Source organism: Xiphias gladius, chromosome 11 (genome assembly GCF_016859285.1).
Source record: "Xiphias gladius isolate SHS-SW01 ecotype Sanya breed wild chromosome 11, ASM1685928v1, whole genome shotgun sequence".
In the NCBI taxonomy this organism is placed as follows: domain Eukaryota; kingdom Metazoa; phylum Chordata; class Actinopteri; order Istiophoriformes; family Xiphiidae; genus Xiphias; species Xiphias gladius.
The window spans coordinates 13816569-13839034 of record NC_053410.1 but is presented as its reverse complement, the minus strand read 5'-3'; the positions used below and the strand labels follow the sequence as shown (position 1 = coordinate 13839034).

Here is a 22466-nt window from a genome sequence, read left to right as displayed (position 1 = left end):
CTTTCTGAGACTGTGATATATGAGGTGTCTGTCTGAGCCTTAGACTTTGCCTGTTACAGCCTCAGTAAAAGAAGGGCCTAATGGGGTCCCTCTTTTGAGAGCATACGAAGGTATGGTTCTCATTTTAGTAGCAAATGCGTTCCCTGTGGCAGAGGCTCACGCACTTTTGTTGAGTCAGCACTTTCTCTTGTTAAGTCATTGTTGTGAATGCAATTAATTCAAGTTTCCATTATGTAAATACAATACAAAGGAGTGAATTTTTCTCACAAGATCCCTGTTTACCACACAAAACATTTGGCTCTGGCATCTTGTTAACTGATTTATGTGTGGCACCAACTTCCCATGAACAGTGGTGGAAATTTACAAATCTTATACGCATTAATTGTAAACCCCCTCAACAAAAGCTACTTTCAAGCTTTGTTGGTACCTCAGTCAACTCGGGTCTCCTTTGATGGTGATTTGTGTAAATACAATTTTCTGTGTAGGAAGTGTTTCACCAGGCCTCCGTGTTGCCGGTCTTAATTGAGACCTTTCCTTACTTATGGATAAGATTTGTGCCGTGTTGCAGCTTGTAGGCGACTTTGCTGGATACTTTGCTGTTATCCCAAAAAGTTAATTTAATCATTAAATCATCATCTGTTTGATGAAGTGTGACCGAGTCTTTATGGATTTTCCAGATAAATCAAAATCAAATAATTAAGCTTAAATAAAAACAAAACAGAAAAACAAAATGAGCGTATTCCACGTGTATGCCACAGTCATATATGGAGCCAGGGAGGCATACTGAGGATCATTATCTGAAATAGTCCATGTAGGGTATTGCTGAAGTGTCCATGAGCAAGACACTGGCTCATTGCCACCCCAGGGATCCTGTTCAGTAGCTGGTTCGAGCTTTAATCTTTTTTTGTTGTGCTGGAGGTCAAGTGAGGAGAAAATGCTACTTGAACCTTAAGAGCAGCCTGTCATGTTTTTTCTCAAAGACTGAAATGAAAAACGTCCGACAGGTTCGTGCAGGAGACAACCAGCACTCACACACCTGTGATCAGACAGTGGGAGGTCCACCTGTGTGTCCCCGCCGCAGGCTGATGAGCCCTCCTCCTCTCTGCCGCCGTCACTGGTTTCCCTGGAAGCCGAGAGAAACCAGTCGGACGTCCGCTGCGCCTCCGGTCCACTTAGTGCAGGATTGAGACGCACACTGGAGGAATGCGCGTCAAAACCCGGCGTTTCTTTGGTTTTTCAGAGGGGAGACCTGTCTTTTAACAAGTGCATTTTCGTTACTGGCATGATAGCTCCTGTCTGGAGCCGATAAAAGGCATTAGAAATGTCTCACCAGCAGCGGGTCGTCCAACTCTCCGCCGCTTCGCTCGCTGTAGTCTTCGGCCCGGACGAGGAGAGTTTGCGCGCCGGCGGAGGGAAACTCAACGCCAATACTACGAGTGGGCAAGAGATTTTTGCGGACTTCAAAGCGCAAAACCTGCGCAGTTTCTGGAATAAAAGACTCGTTAAGGCCATAGCAGAGGTGCACTTTCAAGGATGGATGGAAAATTTGGTGCTTTTCATTCAAGGGAACGCAAACAACCTGGAGGTGCTAAGAGAAGCGTGGATGCGCAGGGCTCTGAGGTCACCGAAGGGATTCATCATTAAAACTGTCGGTATGTAACCTCAATACTGTCAATGAACTGTCACCGGTGATATCATAGTATTATATCAAGTATTATTATGAAACAATGGTTGTAATACAACTTTCCCTATGCATCTGAAATCCAGAAAGTTACCAGAAAGAATCCTGTGACAGGATATACCAGACTGCCATGCCAATAAATGCAAACAAGAGCAAATAGGTGATAAAAAACACCACAATAAACAGCTGCTACAGTTATGCATGAGAATAATGTGGATTTTTTTTTTGTCTTCTAGGGGACACTATAGAATCACATAACATTTGTTTACCACACTGAGAGAAATGTGTGAAAGCCATAAACCTTTAACAGCAAGGAGCTGACAGGGTTGAACACCCCTCCTCCTCCTTCTCTTCCTCCTGTCTGGATTTTCATGCTACTGATAACAAAAATGTAGTTAAATCTGATGGCGAAAGTCGTCTTATCTTAACCGAAAAGTATCAGCATTTGGGGAATCAACAGTGACTTATTTTCAGTGTGTCGCTCCGTCCCAAACAGCAGGATTGGACAATTTTTTTGTCCCTCCTGAAATAGTCAGTCTCTCCCTTCTTGGATGTTGCAAAACGTAGAGGCATGAAACTCCCTCACACAGCAGAGTGGCAATTTGATATCCTTACACATATCTTATGGGCTGCCGCAGATTTCCCCACATAAAACTCCTTTTCAAGGATTAGCATAATTTGCAAAGAGACCAAATTTTGTTGCCATGACCAGTGAAATGTTACCAGCGTCGCCAGTTTCAAACCATTTAAAACACCACAGGTTGTTTTTCATTAGTGAAAGCCGCTGCATCCAGTCAGATGGCCTGAGAGATGATATTCCTTAAGACTCTATCCCCCCAAATATTGTCTGGTTGGTTTGAGAGGATTGCCCGACAGTTTCCTTGCCAGTCGGCTTCTCTTTTTTGTCGACAGAATGTTATGTTTAACAAAGCTTGTTAACAAAGCTCTGTATGCCATGTAAATACGTCTAATTGCTCCCCCTCCTCTGGCTCTCCTTTTTGGGATGTATTTTAAGGCAGCATACAGCTGCACAGAAACAATGAATGGAAACCTTTATGAAGGCTCCTATATCATGATCTCATGTGCTGTAAATGCCTGACAGCACCAGCTGCTGGAGAAAATGACAACCCTGAGTGGATTTTAGACCTAATGACAGTATTCTTAAGAGATACAACAGGTTATTCACATTTTTTCTCACTTTTGAAGAGAGGTGCTAAACTGTAGGTTATGGCAAATACATGGGGAATTGATTTTACGTTTCTGCCACAAAGCACCACTTTCCACTCAAAATGTCTGCAATTATCCCTTAAAATTAAGAAACTGCAGGATTTCAAGAGTGTTAGAGGTATCCAACGGTTGGGAGGATAGCTGAGCTGCAGCAGGTTCCTTTTGGTTGTTGAAACAGTGTCCCAGCAACACACACATTGGCTCTGAGTTGCCATTTGGTCCAGCTGCCTTGCCTCAGTTTCACGGTCTGTCTTTCCAATAATGTGTCTTTCTTTGTTTGAGTGTTATTGTGTCTGGATTCAGGTCTTGCCGCTGTCTACCTGCTGACTTTGTATCAGTCAGTCAGCTCTGCCAGACAGAGCAGTGCACAGACAAGTACAGGGCGGAATGTGAAGGCGAGGAAGAGACCACACACAGGGGGAGCGTCGGGAGGGCGTGAAGCGACGGAGTGGGGGGAGGTAGAGGCTGACATGCCATCCCGCTGTGAGACAGTTTCTGGCTCTAAGCTTCAACTCGGCACACAAACAAGCGCCATATGGGCCAAAGGTGATGCTGAGCTTGTTACTATGCACAGCGTCAGCACAAAGGTGTACACAGACATGCATGAGCTCATAGTCGGATGCAAGGCTGGAGTCCATACCTCAAACAGCTTCTCATGTTTGAGCTTCACGCCAGAACCTTGTGAGCAAATACGTCTGTTTTGTGGACATATCACCACCTCCTCCTCCTTAACAAATCCTTTGCCTAACACCGCAGCAATTTGTATAGAAATCAGCACTGGCAGGCTGTCAGAGCGTGGTTTACTGCCTTCTCGCAGAGAATTGGGCAGCAGTGAATCACCGTGCGACTGGCTGCCGACCACAGCCGCTTCTCTGATACCCAGGATTAATGTTCCTCCATTTCATGGCCAGTGAGGGACTGTGGAAGTCCCTTCTAGATTGATATCATGCATGGACATAAAGACTTTGACATTGTCCTGCTATAAATATGTCAGCTAGAAAACAGAAAACTTATGAGTTATGGGGTACAGTGAATTTCAAACAGCCCTATTTCCTTTCCCAGGTCAGAGCAAGTTTGAGACGTGACTTTACTGACGCAAGGAGGTTTTTTAAAGGAGAGTTAAGGGGCCAATTTAGGAGGTGTTTAGCTAAAACTGACCAGATGTTGTTTAAGTTAGTTAACAGCGTTCAATAATTGGAGAGAGACATGGATGACAAATCAAAGCTTCCAGACAAACAGACACAATAACTTTAATTAAGTTGTGCTAATTCCTAATTGGTCCTTTCTGGTTATCAGTGCTAAAAGCCAGAGTGAAGACGAATTGTTCTGTGGGCCAATCAGCCACCTCTGGGCCTCTTCAGAGGGGAGAATATGTAGAAAAGGATGTGTATGGGAGTTGGGCAGGGTTGATGAAGGAAGGGGATTGTCGTGAGGTTAGGCCGAGGTAAACAGACAGGGTGAAGAGTCAGTATGAACAGACTTTGTTTTTATCCTTGTGGGAATGGGGCCCACTGGTACTGGGTTTGACCCTTCACTTCAACTCAAGAATGTCTGCGGGGTGCTCCTCATTCTTCCCTTTTTTACTCTGAAATTATCTCTTCATCCCTTTTCTGGCTTTTAGCAGTTGTTTACAGAATACTATTGCCGCAAAGTCATTTTGTTAATGATCAGCGTGAGTAGAGTCGACTTCATTCTTGCCAAGAGCTTTGACATTCACTATGTTTACATATACAGTGTAACCTGAATACTGTGAAGAATCAGATTTAGGTATGGTCTACAGTACCCCTTTTTTACATCATGTATTTAATAATCAGAATGTGGTATCCTACAAGAAACAAAAAATGTAAGAAGGAAAACACAAGAAAATTGTATTTGCCTTTTTCTTTTCGTCTTAATAAATGTACTTAAATGAAATTTTTCCACCAATAGTGGTGCTGCTGCTTGTACATGGAAACCATACATTATATCCAGCTCGCTCCATGCTCTTTTTACGGCATGTACAGAATAACAACACCAACAGCAATCAAGCCACGGTGTCTAAATGCCACATAAAAAAAGTCCAAATGATTCATCTCAAATGGGTCATATTTACTCCAGTTTTGTTTTACTAAACTAATCCGGTTATGAGGCTTTTTGAGAGTTGCAATAATCAGTGTATTGTTTTTAATGGAATAGTTCTAAATTTTGGGATGATGAGAAGATTTCTATCACTGTCCTGCCTCTTTGTTATCTATGGAGCTAGAGCCGGGATGTGATTAGCTATTTTAGCTTAAAGACTAGAAGCAGGGGGAAACAGATTGACTGACTCTGTCTAGATTAAACAAACAATACTAATTAGTCAAATTTTCTCATCTAATTCTCTGCAAGAAAGTGAAAAAGCATATTTCCCAAAATGTCAAACTATTCCATTTAATCTGATTTTAACAGATTTTTTAAATGCGTATGAAAATGCACCGATAGTCTTGTCAGCAGTCAGTTCCCAAAAGCCTAAATTCTCACTGGAGAACCGCCAAGGCTCTCTTGTTGAAACCAGAGGCTTCACAGTGACTGTTAGCTGGTTCTGCATTATTTAGAGGGTCACTATTGTCCCTGCAGCAGGACCCATGAGCATGGATCCACGAGCTGAAACATTTATACAGAGTCAGCCAGTGGTGTAATGAGGTGTCCTGTGTCCTCCCTACAATCAACCCTCGTAAACTGCCCTCATCCTCTTTGAACATGGATGTGAATGAGTCCACTGGACTGGCCTCTCACTTTCGCCATGGAAAAACTACTTCGGTCATTTTAGGAAATACTGTAGGTCTCCATCTTTGTATTTTTGGAGAACTAGGGTATGACCATGATGCACTTTTTAGGCATAGTCTCCTTTTTAAATAGTATGTTTCATTTAATTCGCCATACCATGAGGCGTTTAAGCATTCCTGAAATGCTTCATTTACTCTTGAGCTAATTTCCTGTGATCGCAGGCTTAGCAAGACACATTTCTGCTCTTTACTTTTCACTTTAAAGTGTTGTATTTTCACACAAGAGGTGTCTCCTTTCATGAGGGTATTTTGTCAAAGTCTCAAAGTGCTCCACTAATGGTCATAACTCTTCCAGATGTTTGGTTATTAACCATGACACCCCCTTGCCGGGCTTTACCAGGTTTAAATGGCCCACCCTGTCCTAACTAAGCAGCACAGGTCAGAGGTTACAACCTTCCTGCTAACAAGCCTCCTTGAGGTCAGTTAGCTTCAGAGGGTTTTTTAGGAGGCAAAAAGAGCAACATAGATCAACAAAATATCCAGGTGGTCGTCAGCACTGGCCAGTTCAGTTTCTGTTGATGTTTACATCAGTGGATCCCGACCTTTTTTGTATAACACACCCGTACACCACCTGTCGTGTTCCAAATATGTTCTTGTGAATGGATTATACTCTGGATGTTATTTAGCACTATTAATTATTTAGAAATCATGGATATTGTTAGAATGTACAAATATGTATTTTATTTCAGTATACAAATACACACTATGTGTTTTTACTGAGACATTCATAGAAGATTCATGCAAGAACCCCCATGGTTTGTCAATGTTGGTATTTTAATTCTGGCTAATGACAGGTTGATGAGGAGAAATAATCCTAGGAGCACATCCGTGCGGGATCTGCTCCACTGACCATGTGAGCTGCTCTCAGACAATATTTGTTGGAAAGTAATCACTCACCAGCTCCCTTGACACTAATAGTATGACATTAAGCTATTACACAAAATATATGCTGTTGTTTTTCAGGCTCAAAATGATGAAGAGTCTGTATTATGACAATGGTCGTGTTCTCACAAAAACAGAGGTGGAATGTTTTTGGAGGAATCCGTATACCACATCTGCTAGTATCCATTAGTGTGGAAGTTCTTATGTCTGACTTAATATTGGTTTGGTAGACCAAAGAACACCTAATTTCATTTATCCTAAATAACAGTTGACTGGAGAGAAACTAAATTGTAACATGAAAGGTTTTGACATAATGTAATGTAAAGATAAAGCACCCTGTGTGATTTATGTGCAGCTTTGTTGACCTTTTAAGTTGCTTTTCAAATAGATAGGCTGCATTTTTCTTATACAAGCATCACTCTTATTATATTTTATTGTGCCAGTGCCAAGGGTATGTCTGCATTTATCTAGAATGTCTTCCTTTCCATTTCCTGTGCTTGTAAAAGGTGGTCTATTATATGGTTCAGATAAGAGGTAACCTTGACCTCTGTTTTCAGACGTGACCCTCAACAGTACCTATATATGTGTGAGAGACTTCGTGCGTGTGCGTGTACATCTCTCAGCACATCAATTGTTAGCCACATCCTCTGGTTAAGCAGGAAGCTTACCCCCGGTGTGAATCAGGCATGTCGGCCTCTTTATCAACCCAAATATTGGGCTCACCCATATCAGTGGAGTGGAGCGGTGCCAATAATAACAGTTGAGGAGTTTCCTCTATATCCCTCAGCTTATACACATTGTCAGCAGCCGTTTGGATTTCCCTTGTGGGATTTATCGTCATTCACTCTCTGGTTGGACAAATGGGTCGGCACAGAAGTGAGGCTATATTGCATTAAATTTGGTGTTACTACTACTCTTCGGTTTCCTGACAGGATGTTTTCTTTGCTTCATTTAGCATCGATAAATGCAATGGTATGCTAACATTGGCTCTGTGCTACCTTAGTGCTGTGTTATTGTATTACAAGAGTGAAAGATACATTCAAGGATCACACCAGAGCTCTGAGCTGACCAGTTGTAGAGCATTAAAAAGTGATGGATCATATGGTAGACACTGGACGGGAGCTCTGTTCTAAATACTGGGATAACAAACACAGGGATCTGTTGCACCACAAGATCAGCTAAATAGGAGGAAATGGGTTTCATATGCAACCAAAGACTGCCATCACTCTTGATTAAGTGGTGTGAATCTGCTGGAAACCTTTTCAAGATTGCCTGTATACATGTTTTGGCGTGGGGTGTCAGTGGGGAAAGTGGGGTGAAAATACCTGGACAATGATAAGATAATAATAGACAAAATAATAAGGCAGAACTGGGGAAACTAGAGGTTCCTGCCTCTTTCTGAGCTCAGTGGTTAATATGAGAATGAAATGTCATCATCAATGCAACATTGCAAAAGCATTATAAATATGCATAGAAATGTAATGTGCAGGTGTTAAAAAGTTGACTACTACGACTAACAGTATAAATAGGGAACAAGATAGGGCTTAAAATGGAACCTTGGGGAACAACTTTTGTTACACACATAAGAAAGATTGAATACAGGACACTTTTTTTTCCCACTGATAAACACTCAGCAAAGTAGTTGTGAAACCAGACCCACACAACTGAATCAGAGCCAAAAAGTCTGAACAACATCAGGGAATCATTGACTGAATGAATTGCTAGTAAAGGATCAACAAACAGAGCAGCATTGTGTTTCTGTGTATTTTAAAGATATACAGATTAGGCATGGAAACAGTATTTTGCCTCAGAAGAGAATGTACTGCTTTACAGAATTCATTTAGGTTGTGCAGAACTATAAATTACATTTATGATTTTTGCATTCTTCATTGAGAAAGTGCATTTACTTTGAACGTAAGCCAATCAGGAGGGTGAGCAGAAAATCTGTCCGAAGACCAGGCTTTTTTTCTTGTCTTGAATAAAACAATGCATGCACTGGATATTTTTACCTTAATCATCTTTTTATCAACCACAGAATTAAATGTAATTACAAAATGATTTGCTGTCAGTTTACCCGTCCATTCATGCATCCACAAATATCTATTACATTTTTCAGAAATGCTTTTACAGTGAAATTTTTGCTTATTATTGCCAACAACAGTCCCAGTTTGGACTCTAATTAATTAGGTATAATGCAGGCTTTAGGATAATTATCACTAATGCCAAGGTCAAATTAGTGTAAAGTTTAGGCGTGGTCTTTTAGGATTGTTTAGTGTTGGTGGAAATAATTTTGACCATTCTGTTTTTTTTAATCTGTCTGCCAGTCCCCCATTGTTAGGGAAGTGCAACACTAATCTCTGGAGTATCCCTTTAACCAAGCTTCTCCTAATCAGATGAAATGTTAGGTTTAAGGCTTAAACACATTATGTCTGGGCTGGAATCAGGCTGAGGTGAAGTAGTTACTCAGGAGATGGTGACAGATTTCGGCATGAGAGGAGACAGAGGACATGGATATAGTTTCTGTGGATCGCAGTGATTCTAATAGAAATGTTAAAAGCATGAACATGGCTATTAAAGAACAAAGGAAAGGTACTGTGGTCCACATTTAAATGGCTTGGATTTATCAGGCGTTGGCAGAGAAGGCACTGGAAGACTGTGGGGTAATGTTCATGTTCATGAGAGTAGACGAGATCCAGATATGTTGGGGTGTGGCCCGTCAAGTCTGAGGAGGTATGAAGTAAAAAGATGGGAAAATAAAGTGTAGGGCAAGTTGTACTTTAAATCCTGTCTCCTGGCACTACCATGTGTTGGTGTCACGTTACACAGTGCACTTTGGGCTGCGCTATAAAATATAGTCCTGTGTTACAGGTCTTCTGTTAAACACCTGGTCAGGTGTGATTCCTATTTCACAAGAACGTGATAACAGGGTTTGTGCGCACTAGTCGAACACCGGGTCATTTATTTGTTATGGAATGAGCTGGATTGCTATTCAGATAGTTCATACTGTGAATCAGATGGTAAAAGCATTATTTAATGACATTACAGCTGCAGGGATTTGCGGCCAAGATCTGTGGTAAACAGCTATGTGAGCGAAGATGTTTTAAACTCTGTAAATGTCTATTTGAGAAGTTTCATCACAACCTGTTTATGCTCTCTTGCCAACATACGTTAAATATCAAGGAGCTGGTTTGGCAAAGTGAGTCTCAAGGTTATAGCTGGATTATAGATGTCCATGCTACACTTCTGCTGCTGTTTCTTCTTTTTCTTTGGCTTTGTATTACATGTGGCAGGACGCTGCCAGAGCAAAGGTTTCTATGGTGATGTGAGTCAACACAAAGCCTCCCTGTGTTTCTCTTCAATGCTTTAAGTTTTAGCTCATGAATCCTGTTTAGTCAGGGTGTTTTGACTTTATCTCTTATATGTTCCTCTGCTGATTAATGAGTACTGTTTACTCTTAGATTTAGCATTCAAAAGTCAGCGTTCACATCCTGACAATAGGCCTAAATCTGATTAAATAATGCAGAAGGTTCTCCAGATTTGATCTAGTTAATCTGAGTTAGCATTGCCATGCTAACCTGCCAACAAGCACGTTTTCTCCAACACTGATTACCAAGAGGGCGGGCACAGTCAAGATTTTACTCTTTTCCTCCCACTTCAACGCTTCACTTAATATTTAAACATGAGAACTCTGACATACTCGACCATCAGTGGGTCAGATTAAATATTTACCTAATTCTTTCAGGTTTTGGAACAAATGCTGGTTTTATTGTTGTGAATCAATCAATAAAGCTGTAAAATGATCAGTGGCTCAGTCTTTCCATTTTATTGCTTATTGATGTGTTTTTAAGTGGGACAGTGGCAGCCATGTTGATAAAAGTTTGCCGGCTACGTACAAGAAAGTCATGTACAGTAATTATACAGTACATTCAACAACAGATGTTTATTGCAAACATTTTAATTTAATGTTGACGGCCATATTTCTTTCAGAGTGGAAGGACAGGAAAGGGCAGTGTTGTTAGACTGGGCGAGGTTTGGTTGTTGGGACACTCGGGCTGTGATTGCTCTCTGAAGGGATCTTTTCACTCAGTTTATTGGGCCATTTAACTGCAATGCCCACATCTGTGTTCAATGGGAGTGAAAGACTCACACTCGTAAAGCGCTTTTAAAAAGTGCGATGCACACACACACATGCAAACACATAGGAAGAGGAGGGGTGGGGTCATGGCGGCCTGCTGGACCAAAAAACCCAAAACAAAGGGAACTGGTCGTGGAACTGGGAGGGAGTCATGACATAAATTTCAGTTGGCGTCCCTTCCCACTACATTGAATCTGACTATATGAATGTTTGACATTGTCTCACCCGAGACTTAACTCAGATCTTTCACGTACAGCCTGCAGGTTCACTGAAGCATGTCCTTCACAGGGTCTCAGTCGGCAGGAGACAGGGAGGGACTTTGCAGTCTGGGCAGGCCTCAAGTTCACGTTGAATGCCACGCAGTGTGTCCTTAATGAGGGAGAGAGAAGATTAGCCTGTTTTCTTACTGGAGCCTAAAAGATTAGACGATAGCAGGATGAGATAAAATGGTGCGTGTTTGTGAGTATGCGTTTCAAGAGAGGCCATGGAGTGGGGGATTATGGCAAGAAACCTGATGTTTCACCCCTAGGGCCATGGTGATAGCATGGCTAATAGGCAGACAACAGTATAACCAGCGTTTCACATTGGAGTGCAAACTGTTAAAATTGACAGAAACGTTATTGGACTGCTTTTCAGTACAGATTAAAACAAGTTTTTACTTTGCGCTGTACAATACTTTAGTTTACATGTTTTCTGTTATCAAGGGCTGGTAATGATGATTGAACAGAGGATTACTCTACAGCTGCACTTGTTAGCAAAATGTCAAGCTAAATAGTTGAAATGTAAAATGATAATCAGGCTCTCGTGAAGGCTATATCTTTGTTGTGTACTTCTGTGTCTGTGTGTTGCATGCGGTTACGGAGGTGTGTTTTAAAAATTCACAGGTACGTATAAATGCCAAATGTCATGCTTACATAATGCCCCTTCCTTCGAATCACTGATTAATAGATCATAAAATGATGCCGCGGTTTGTACTGTTGCAGCACCTCAAATGTCCCCTTAATTTGTATCATTTTGACCATCACGTGGCTGCACTCATAATTGGAAGGATTTTGCGCGTTCAGTGAAGATAATGCAGAGATAGCAGTATGGACTACATAGCCTGGTGTGTTAGTATTTTCGTCCAGGAGACTGGAGGTAATGCAATCACGTAAGAAATGGGACTCATGCGGCTCTGAGGCCAGTTAACAACACAGCCATGTGAATACATGTGGCATTGATCAGTGTCAGCAGCTAAGAAAGGTCTCAGTGGGGATAGAGGAGAGAAGGTCTCTGTCAATCATCTCCACAATCTGAGCAGTCAGCTTCAGGCATTTTTCATTTTTTATCCTCCAGGCAGCGATTTATTCTGACCTGGAAAGTTTATGACATGGGAAGAAATACATGTTTTTAGCTCTGTGTTGAGCAGAAGAATAGTGTGAGCTTTGTCACTTTATTTTAATGTTGTGGTACAATTAAAATAAAATTTCCGAATTGTTATAAAAAGTTGCAATAATTTCTTTCAATCGGACTTGGCATATAAAGTTAGCATTACAGTAGCAGTTCTCACTGAGATACTCTTTTTGAGGTCATGAGATGATTTGTTTTGTTAAAAAAAAAAAAAAGAATATTCCTACTTCTACTCCTTTGCTAAATCAAATGAATAAATCTGGAAAGGAAAACTTATTCTCTGCCTAAACTGTTTGCTTGCCTCTCTGCATATATACATCTGTGACAGTGGGCCACAAGTATTTGCTTTTCTCCAGTTTAGTATTGAGTTCCATAATATTCGGAGACATGCAAGAAACAATTGTAGCAGAGGCTCAAATATCCTGACTTTTAGTTCCTAGTATGGGTTAAGCTCCAAAAACACTGGATCCTACACTTCCCATGATGCAATTTAATAGCGTCTCTCATTACAGTCTGGTTATGCTCAAAAAGAACCAGTTTGTTCAACATGTTGTTCGACCTCTACAGACATTAGAATTGTTTCTGAATGACCACACTGAAAGGTGGAGTGAAAAGTCGGACACCATAGAGAGCGGGGAGACACAATATTGTTTAAATATGGGGATAATGGCGCACATTTTCAGACAGTTCATCCTGGAAGACATTTATAGTGTTGTACTGGGTTAGAAAAAAAGGGAGCTTGAGCGAGAAATTAAAACCCTGCCTCCTTTCTCACCTCCGCACAGCTGGCCAATTACAGGATCCAGCGCACTTGCATGTCAAACTGCACACTGGCAGCTTTCGACCCTCCCTGCCTGATAAACACCCACGTCTTTAAAACTCTACACCCCCAGTTTGTAAAGCACGCTTTCTGCGATAATGGTGCGTTCCATTCGAACTGAGAAGGCGTACATTTCAACTGGAACGCTCCCTGAAGTTGGATTTTTCTGACTCAGAAAGTCGGAAGAACCTCACTAACCCTGACCTCAAAATCCAAGATGGGTGCTCTGAACTTTAACAGTCGTGAAAGCTATAGTATATACTCTTTATTAGCACTTTTTTCTTATTTCTGTCCCATGAAATCAGTCGTACACAGCACTGTCCAGCTTCTACCTGTGGACATGTTGCTACGATGTTTGTATGTGCAAAATACCGCATAATGCGTTGTTATCAACTGGTACTGATAACAATTAAGTGCATCCACCTTGTTTTTCCGACTTGTTGTACTGGAACGTGGTCAACTCGGGTGTGTTATCCCCAGCTCTGACTTCCGAGGTAAATGGGACGCAGCATAAGTTTTGTAGGCTAGTCTGACAACCCAAGGCGAGACGACCTTGATGACATCGTGGTGACATCATCAGGGTCATTTTCTCAGACTGGACAAAGCCCTCGCAGAGCCAAAGAAGACAATGTACGACTGTTTTCACAGCAGGACGAGGCGTTACTGGTGAACAGACTTTGACATGTACAATTGGTTGGTTTGCCCCTTTAGAGGGTTTTACTGGACTGTTGCTCCTCCTAACTTGGCCTGACAGAGATCTCGTCCCCTGTTTGACAGTCGAGCTGCTGTTTCCCTCCCCCCTTCTGTGTGGCACAGGATTTGGTCGCCATGGCACCCGGCCGGGCATTCATCCTGTGTATGACAAAGGGTGTGAAATCGGTGGTCCAGTCTTAGATTACAGGAACACAGAGGTCCGTCTCCCCTGGAGTGAAGATGGTTACAACAGTGAACCTCCCCGATGGTCACGCCTGCTAATGTTCGACTCAATAAACACTAATCCTTTGCCAGGCCCACTTTTCCATAATTTTTTAGTCAGTGCAGATATACAACTGCAATTAATTGACCGGCATGTGGGAAACATGCTCTTGCTTGAACCTATTTCTATCTCCCTTAGGAGTACAGATCATGTTAGCAGGTGTCCGACAGGATATCCTGCTTTGAACCAGGACGTGGTCAGAGACAATAACGGTTAATTTACCACCATTTTAAGGAGGTGATTAATTCCCATTAGTTTATCAATTCTCTGTTATCAAGATATGTTATTTGCCTTCCCCGCCTCTGACCATGTCATATCCTTGCTGACCTTTTGACAGTGGTCGTAAGTGTTTGCTATGTGAAAAGTCTGCCGCTCCTATAGGAAGCTAACAACAATGAGGAGCTAAGTCAGCAGCACTAATTCACTGCCCAGGGAGACTGCTATTAAGACATCCGCTCTGAGGTTTAGTCAGATGAACGTCTTCTGTCGGAGCTGTGGGAAGGCAGCTGTTTGTTTTTTGGTTTTTTTTGCAATCCCTCTGTGTGTCATAGGATCAGTTTTAGAAAGAAAGACCCATGTCTGTGAGACTTATGAGCCTTAAGTGAGCTCACTGTGCTGATAATTGTTTTTTTTTTACTGACTTTGCTTGATATATTCCTTACTGAGAATAACACCTTTTCAGTTTAACTTAAACACAAAATGAGTACCAGTTTGATTAAGACATTTCAGTGAGGAAAAAACTGCTTTGCGGTCAGTGTTGCAAGATTGGGCAGTTTTCTCCCAATTGGGCTACTTTTTTATTTAGGTAAAAATTGTTATGGAAGGGTTGTGATAATTTGGGCTACTTTTTATAGCATTTAGCTGGTTTCCACGTACAGAATTTTAGGCTATTTTCCCTTCCTCTCCACTGATTAGTTGACTGATACGACTGATAACTGATGACCATCAAACCAAAGTTTAGTTTAGTTTATCACAACTACACTGAACCCTTTTTTTTTTCCTATTCAAATAATTATTTAGTTTTAGCTCTGAGATAAAAGACTGATTAAAGTTTAGATCTGTTCATATAAATGAAGCTATTAAGCTAAAGGTAAATGTAGATACATGAAAATGAAATTAAATTGGGCTACTTCAATTTTTGTGATGATTGGGTGGGCTTTCGGCTTTTTGGGCTACGTTTTGTCAGTCAAATCTGCCAGCACTGTCTGTGGTGCTTCATTGGTAGTTAATAATCCATTTGGGCACATACACATTTCTTGTCAACAAACGTTATTAGTAGACTTGCCTGGATCTATCTGTATGTTTGAGTGTGTTACATGTGCGTTCTGTCATTCTTTACCGTGGCAGATATTTGATTAGTTGTTTATTTTCCCTTCCTTGGACGTAAGTGGTTCAAGTGTGAGGGTTATAAATGTTTACTTTACATCAAGTGTGAGAGCTCGGCAGTGTTTTCACTAAATACCCTGGGGTTGATGGTAGAATCACTCACAGTCAAACACGCCACATGTTGAAACTAAAGACAAAATTCACACGGTTACACTCAAAGTGTTGTCAACACATGAATCTTCAAATCACATTGGGAAAATGGGTCAGTCAATATCAAAAAAAAGTTGAAGCTCCAACTGGCTGTAAAGCTGGATTTAATTATGTGTGTTTGGCATTTTCTACACTGAAGTTTGGTCTCATGTTGTGTTGGATACTGTTGTTAGTAAATAAAATACAGCAGGTAGAGTGTGATCATTAAGCGCTTTTATCAACATTTTTGATAATTGTCCCTTTCTTTCACCCATCTTGGACCTGATATTAATGCAGTGTAGCTGATTTCCGAAAACCTATTTTCCAGTCCTGTGGGTAAGGTTATGTCCATGCTCCTGTTTCTGATGGTCATATGAAGGGAGTTTGTGTTAACCCAGCCCAGATACTAATCATTCATCAGCAGCGGGATCTGATGTGTCTTGGTTTTTGTTTCTTCAAGTGGAGTTAGCATGCTAACCAGCTAGCCCGGCCCGGGGCCATTGCCTATGCTGATTTTGGGGGTAAAAAAATTCAAAATACTTGTTGTATATTTGGTACAAATGGTTAAAATATGTAAATAGATTAATCTATTTATGTATTTTAACCATTTTCAAATTATCCCAAGTATCTTTTTTTCCATTATGTTCTGTACAAAAAGTTTTCATATCAGCACATTTTGTTCAACATATATGCTGATACCGATATATCTTTGATAGGCCAATATTGGCCGATATATCAGTTGGGCTCTACACAACGATGGCTGAAGCTCTCGGAAAGCACCATCACCACTACCCCGGTACTAGCAAAAAACCATGTGGGGCAGCTGAAAAAACTTACAAATGGCAACTTTAACATTTGAACTCTGTTGTATACCTTACACTATACACCTCAAGGCTTATATCTACATTTCTAATATTATGCCTAAACACAGTTTACAGTTTGGCAGGCCATAACCCTGGTGGTATCCAAAGTTTTGCACATGTAATCACTGGAACTGACATTATTGCCATTTTGCCCTTTCAGGAATTCAGGTTGAAAGAGAGAAGAAATTTTGGAACTAATTAGTCAGTTGTTGCTTCGTACATGCCTCTCCCTGTAGGAAAAAGAAAACCTTTTTTGTAATTTTTCTCAGAGAACTATGAACTTAAAATGACTAAATATCCCCACACAGAGCGGTGCAATCAGCTGAATCTTGACTCTGAACAACAATACACATTCACCAACTTAGAGGTAACAAATTATTGAGAAACAACCGTATTAAAGTCCACATTTAGTTTCGATGTCCTGTCCTTTTAACGGGGTGTGACAGTGTCTTTATGGCACCACTGTCGAACGCATCCTGCTCTCTTCACTATAGGCTTTGCACAAAAAGCTGTTTGCCTGAAGGAACATAACCGCGGCATGTTGCTTCAATTACGTTTCTCCATATGTGAAGCTGTGCTGATTGTTTTTGATACTGAAATGAAGTGTTTCTAAAATGTCTGGTTAGCTTTAAAAGCAGCTTAGTTTTATGATTTGAAAGTCTTGTGGCTTCTGTCTAATGGAGACATGTGGATTGGTGGGATTTTGATGTGGGGTATACATATACAGAAAGGCAAATGTTTCCAACACTGTCTTTGTCTTTTTTCTTAGTCTCTCTCACTTTTGGTAACATGTTTGTCTAGGGGCACCTCCTGGATGTGTGGCTGTATGATATGGGGGGACAGGATATCTGATCTGCCCAGCAGGCAGACCTGTGGTCATTTCTGTGGGAGTAATGGAATTCAGTGGTCATTCCCAGTACTGATGGAATTTCAAAAGCAGCCAGGCATGGTTCATGTAACTCACATAAATAGACCACCTCGGTCATTATTTAGAAGGTGGTTAGAAGAGGAATGTCAACTTCATTACTTTGAGTTGTTTTCACTGGCAGCACAATTCAGAGAGAGACCTCTCTTCCCCAGGTGTGTTTGTGTGTACTACAGCAGGCCCACCTGTTTCACTCAACAATTTCTTGGTGTGTGCGTGTGTGTGTTTCAGGTGACCTGTCCCCGGTGCAGATGTCCCCTGTCCCCCAGTCTCAGTTCATTCCCTTGGCTGAAGTGTTGTGCTCAGTCATCTCAGATATGAACTCCTCCCAAGTAACCGTCAACCAGGAAGCACTTGTCAATTACATGAGCAAAGCCCACCCAGGTAATCCCTAAAAAATTGCCTCATCTTGCTAGTTAAAGGAATAGTTAAACATTTTGGTAAATGTGCTTATTCAACTTTTCGGTGGGGTATTCGATTACAAGACTGATAAAACTCTTTCATCTGATCTTAACTTAGCAAAAAGACTGGAGACGGGAAAACAGTTAGCCTGGCTCTGTCCAAAATCAACCTACCAACACCTTTAGAGCTCACTAATTAATACATGTATCTCATTTGTTCAATCTTTACAAAAACAAATTGCAAAAATGACAGTTCGCCATTTTACAACGTGTTTTGTGCCAGACTATTTCTTGGCCAGACAGGGTAAATTATAAGACAGAGTCCAGCACATGACCCTCTCTCGTTTTCTGCTTGAATTAAACAAGAAAGATACAGTATATTGTGATAATTATTGATCTTAGAGGTGCTTGTTGAATTTTGTTACCACTGGACAAAGCCAGGCTAGCTGTCTCCCAATTTTCAGTCTTTGTTCTAAGCTGAACAGCTGCTGACTATAGCTTCATATGTAACAGACAGACATGAGTGAAAGTGAAGTTTTATTTTAGGGAATTGGTATAATTAGACTTATTAGACTCTTAAACCAGACGCAGATTTCCTCTTTCTTGTCTTTTGTCCTTAACATACCTTTCTCTTTCTGTGCCTCAGGGATAACCATCCCCACTCAGGACATCCTCTATAATGCTCTAGGCACTCTGATCAAGGAGCGCAAGATTTACCATACAGGGGAGGGCTACTTTATCGTTACCCCTCAGACCTATTTCATCACCAACAACATTGTCCGTGAGAAGACCTGGTGGACCTCTGGGTCAGCAGATGACCCTCCTTCTCCTCCTCCCATTACTTACCTATTGAACAATGATGCCTGTGTTGAGAGCACTCAATCACTCCCAGTGGCACACTGCAAGTCTTGCAGCTGCTTCAGCCCTTGCCAAGCATCCACTAATATTGCCTCCACTACTGTAACAGCCACTGTCTCTCCCTCCGCTGTCCCAGACCAGCATTCTGTCTCCGTTTCCATAAGTGAGTGCACAGGCAAGAGCTTAAAGTGGCCCCGACCGTTAGATCACAAACCCACAGTGCACCATCAGTCAACCTCCACGGCAGCAGACTGTCAGGCAAGTGAGATCAGCAAAACTACAGCCACTACTAATGCCACCGGCCGCAAAGAAAAAGACAACAAACCGGGGAGGAAGTTTGGTCTCAGTTTGTTCCGGAGGAATGGAGGAAAAAAAGAGAAGCCAAAGAAGGAGTATGCATCGTTTTCAGGCCAGTTTCCTCCAGAGGAGTGGCCAGTAAGAGATGAGGATGACCTGAACAACTTACCCCGTGACCTGGAGCACGCCATCATTAAACGCATCAACCCTGAACTGACTGTGGACAACTTGACACGCCACACGGTCCTAATGAAGAAGCTAGAGGAGAGAAGGGAGAGGGGGGTAGACAGAGTGATAGACAGGGGTCTGGATAAAGATGATAAGGGAGTAGACAAGGGAATGTCTACTGAGATCCTAACATTCTCAAAACCCAGGCATCATCACTCCTCTAAGGCAGGGGCAGGGAAAAGATCTGCTCTGAAGGCCACTCGCAACAAGAGGAGGGCCCACTCATCCAGAGACAAGCAAAGGGAAAAGGAGAAGGGGAGGGTTAAGAGTAGGGCTCTCATATGTGCAGACGATTATCCAGAGGGGGACGATTTGATCCCTACACGTCTCAGAGTGGAGGTCCCTGTTGATGAACCACATCAAGTGGAGGATGGTAGACGTGTTGAGGGAATATCTCTTTATAAGAAACGCATTGAAAACCCTTTCCAGACTCATCCAATCAGAGACCCAGCTGATGCTGTAATTCCTACCACCATCAACAGAGAGCACAGAAGACGCGAGGTGAAAGAGGGCAAGGCTTTGGGGCTAGGCAGGAAGGAACGAACGAGTCACCGCTCAAAATCTTGGGACCCGCATCAGGCCAAAGTGATCACAAAAGATGGAGAGCATGCAGGGAAATCCCCTACATCTGAGGACAGATACGACTGTGTCCATGAGAGGGACTTTACTGACGATCATCTGCTCCAAGCAGACATAAAGCTCAACAGAGAGCTGCCACTGGACTACAGCTCAGCCTACCCACAGAGCAGCACACTGCGGATAGATGATAAGGTCCGACAACAGAGGGAGGGAAACACCAAAGAGAGCTGGGAGAGAGAAGGCAAAAATGCACCTTTTCAGGAGCCAGATTACAACGATGTGCCTGACCACAGCCACACTATAGATGATGGCCTCTCTAGCATCCAACAGTACTCCAATACTAATACCATTCTCCCTACGCTTCCTTATGAGCCTGTTTTAAACCACTCATATGACCAAACTTTGCCCTGGCCCAAGCCCTCTTTACAACGGAAACATTCCCTCAGACTCTCCAACCCACAAAGGGTTGATATACAGAGACCTGATGAGCCCTTTTCACACCAGCAGGCCTGTGATAGTACAGCCACCCAGGAACAACAGGAGATAAGACCCGTCACTATCAATAATAGAGCGCAAAGGGCCACGAGCCAGGGAGAAAGGCCAGAGCTGATAGCTTACAGCACTCCCTCAATAACAGACACCAATGGCTTAATAGAAGATGACTACAGTCTCTACCAAAGAGCAGATGAGCAGGAGGATGAGGATGCCTGCAGCTCCTTGTGTCTAAATGAGGAGGAGATTGTTGATGCTGAAAATGTTTACCGAAAAGATGTAGCGGACTGCCAAAGCCACCAGTTGGTCTACCATAACTGTGAATCTGATTTGCAATATCAGGGACCTCACAGTCACTATTATAATTCCAAATTTCACCAACCACAAGATTCAAGGGACAGCACTTTGAAAGAGTCCATTCCCTCAGCAACTCAGAAGGAGGCTTCCCTCAACCCCAACAGACCTGGAGAGACCAGCTGGAGACTCCATCATCACCATCAGAGCACTAGATCATCTGGGGCCCAAAGTGTATCCAGCCCCAGGCAAGGCACATTGATCCATGTAGAAAGACGCAATGAGGTCAACCTTGACTTGGATTGTCCCGAACCATCCGAGGTTGCAGACAGTAGCATCTTTGACTACTGCCAGACTAGTGAGATAGAATCAGACACTGAGACCATCCGTAAGTCGGCTGATGAGGGTGATGGTGAATCTGCTCACTGGGCAGCTGAGGTAGAAGAAGTGCAGGAGGATGAGTTCAATGAGATTTGTGTTCCTCAGACTCACAGAGCTGTTCTGGGCATGCCCAGTGGGGTCGGAGGGGCAGAGATTGGGGAAGCAGCGGAAATGGGAGAGAACCAGAGCCTCACAGGAGATAGTGGTATAGATTCTCCTCGGTGAGTTACTTTCTTTATAGTTGGTCATATTAGCTGTCATGAGATTCTGCAATATTTTGTTATAGCTCACAGCTATCTTGTCAAAGCCACTGAACTTACTAAAAGTTAGGCAGGTTTTAGGCCACCATTTTTCCTAGTTATCACACCTTAAGCTATTTTCTTATCTCACCTGCTTAGAGCCCACACCAGACTCTCTCCCTTTCTGGAGGAGCTTTAAAGAAAGGAAAAATAAAACAAAGTTAACCTTTAGGTTACATGTCTGTAGCTAGGCCTTACTCCCAATTTGTTTTTTTTCCCCCTTAAAAGTAAATTGCAATAAAGCTGAACAAACACCTTGTGGCCAATTATAGCATTCAGTATTTGGACAGAAGGAAATCATTTTGATAATTATGTGTAATTGCTGTGCAGCACTTAAATTCTCATGTTATTATCAAAGAGGGAGAAAAGCCTTATATGCTGACATTGAACTCACCTTGCCCCCCCCCCCCCGGTATGTAGGTGGACAGATGGAATGCATGAACACGTCACCTTGCTCAAATGGCATATTTAAAGAAAATATCAACCTCATGCCCCTTTTTGTCCCCTACAGGACCCGTGTCAGTCTGGCCTCCAGCAACACTGTCATTCTGGAGGGTCTCAAGAGAAGAGGCTTTTTACAAAACCTGGAAAAACTGCATTCAAAGAGCAGCACCATTCGACCACAGAGCTCACTGCTGCAGCTAACTCCTGTCATGAATGTATAGCAGGTCTGCGTCCCCAGCTAAAGATTCGTGTTGGAGCTGACAGATCACCTAACGCAGCTCAGTATGAAAAGGCCAAAACCATGTGCTTGAATTTCCAGAGCTATGCAATTGCTACAGTCAGAAACATATTCATTAAGGAGGGTTTGCTTGTTGTTGCCTACCTCCACATAATGATACCTATTACAACAGAGGTCTCTGTACAGATGTACAGTATATATTTTTTCTTTTTGTAAATAATATTAAAGGTAATATGCTATGATTAATCCATTCATGGATTACCTTGTGTATGTGCTGTTATATGCGTTATATATCAGCAGCATTTTTTGATATAAATGTACACTTTTCTTTCTCTACGTCTCATTGGTTAGAATGTTCATAACAGCAATAACATGTTCTAGTGTTTCCTTTTTTCTCGTCACTTAGCATTTACCACAAATAAAATTGTGTACAGCCAAGTTGTCCTTCTTGTGCTAATATTGCTCCCTGTAAAAGAACACTTATCCTCAACACTAATACATGAAACAGTGCTGTTCCTTAAGCAGAAAATTAGAGACTTAGTATTGGCCCATATTAACTTTAGAAAAGCAATATTATTGTTGGTCCAATACTACTTTTATGGATTTTATCCAATTGGTGAAATGGCGAGTATATCGCTTAATACAACAGCCAGATTTAATTAAAAAATGCATACAAAGTTCACCCTGTTTAATGACTGTATTTGTGCAAAGAGTTACTATTGAGAACATCATGATATA

General features: G+C 42.0%; 1 protein-coding gene across 1 annotated transcript; it reads left to right on the top strand.

Moving 5' to 3' along the window:
• Positions 1 to 1130: 1130 nt before the first annotated feature.
• On the top strand, positions 1131 to 22149 carry stox1 (storkhead box 1). The gene is made up of 4 exons (XM_040138316.1): positions 1131 to 1652; positions 17449 to 17601; positions 18265 to 20968; positions 21558 to 22149. The coding sequence occupies exons 1-4, from the start codon at positions 1322 to 1324 to the stop codon at positions 21709 to 21711; spliced, it is 3342 nt and encodes a 1113-aa protein (XP_039994250.1). The 5' UTR covers positions 1131 to 1321; the 3' UTR covers positions 21712 to 22149.
• Positions 22150 to 22466: the final 317 nt, after the last annotated feature.

Excerpts from the sequence above, each read along its gene's own strand:
- stox1 (XM_040138316.1), top strand. The coding sequence starts at position 1,322 with ATGTCTCACCAGCAGCGGGTCGTCCAACTCTCCGCCGCTTCGCTCGCT. Across the intron at positions 1,653-17,448 it reads ATTCATCATTAAAACTGTCG|GTGACCTGTCCCCGGTGCAG; the intron begins GTATGTAACCTC and ends TGTGTGTTTCAG. Across the intron at positions 20,969-21,557 it reads AGTGGTATAGATTCTCCTCG|GACCCGTGTCAGTCTGGCCT; the intron begins GTGAGTTACTTT and ends TGTCCCCTACAG.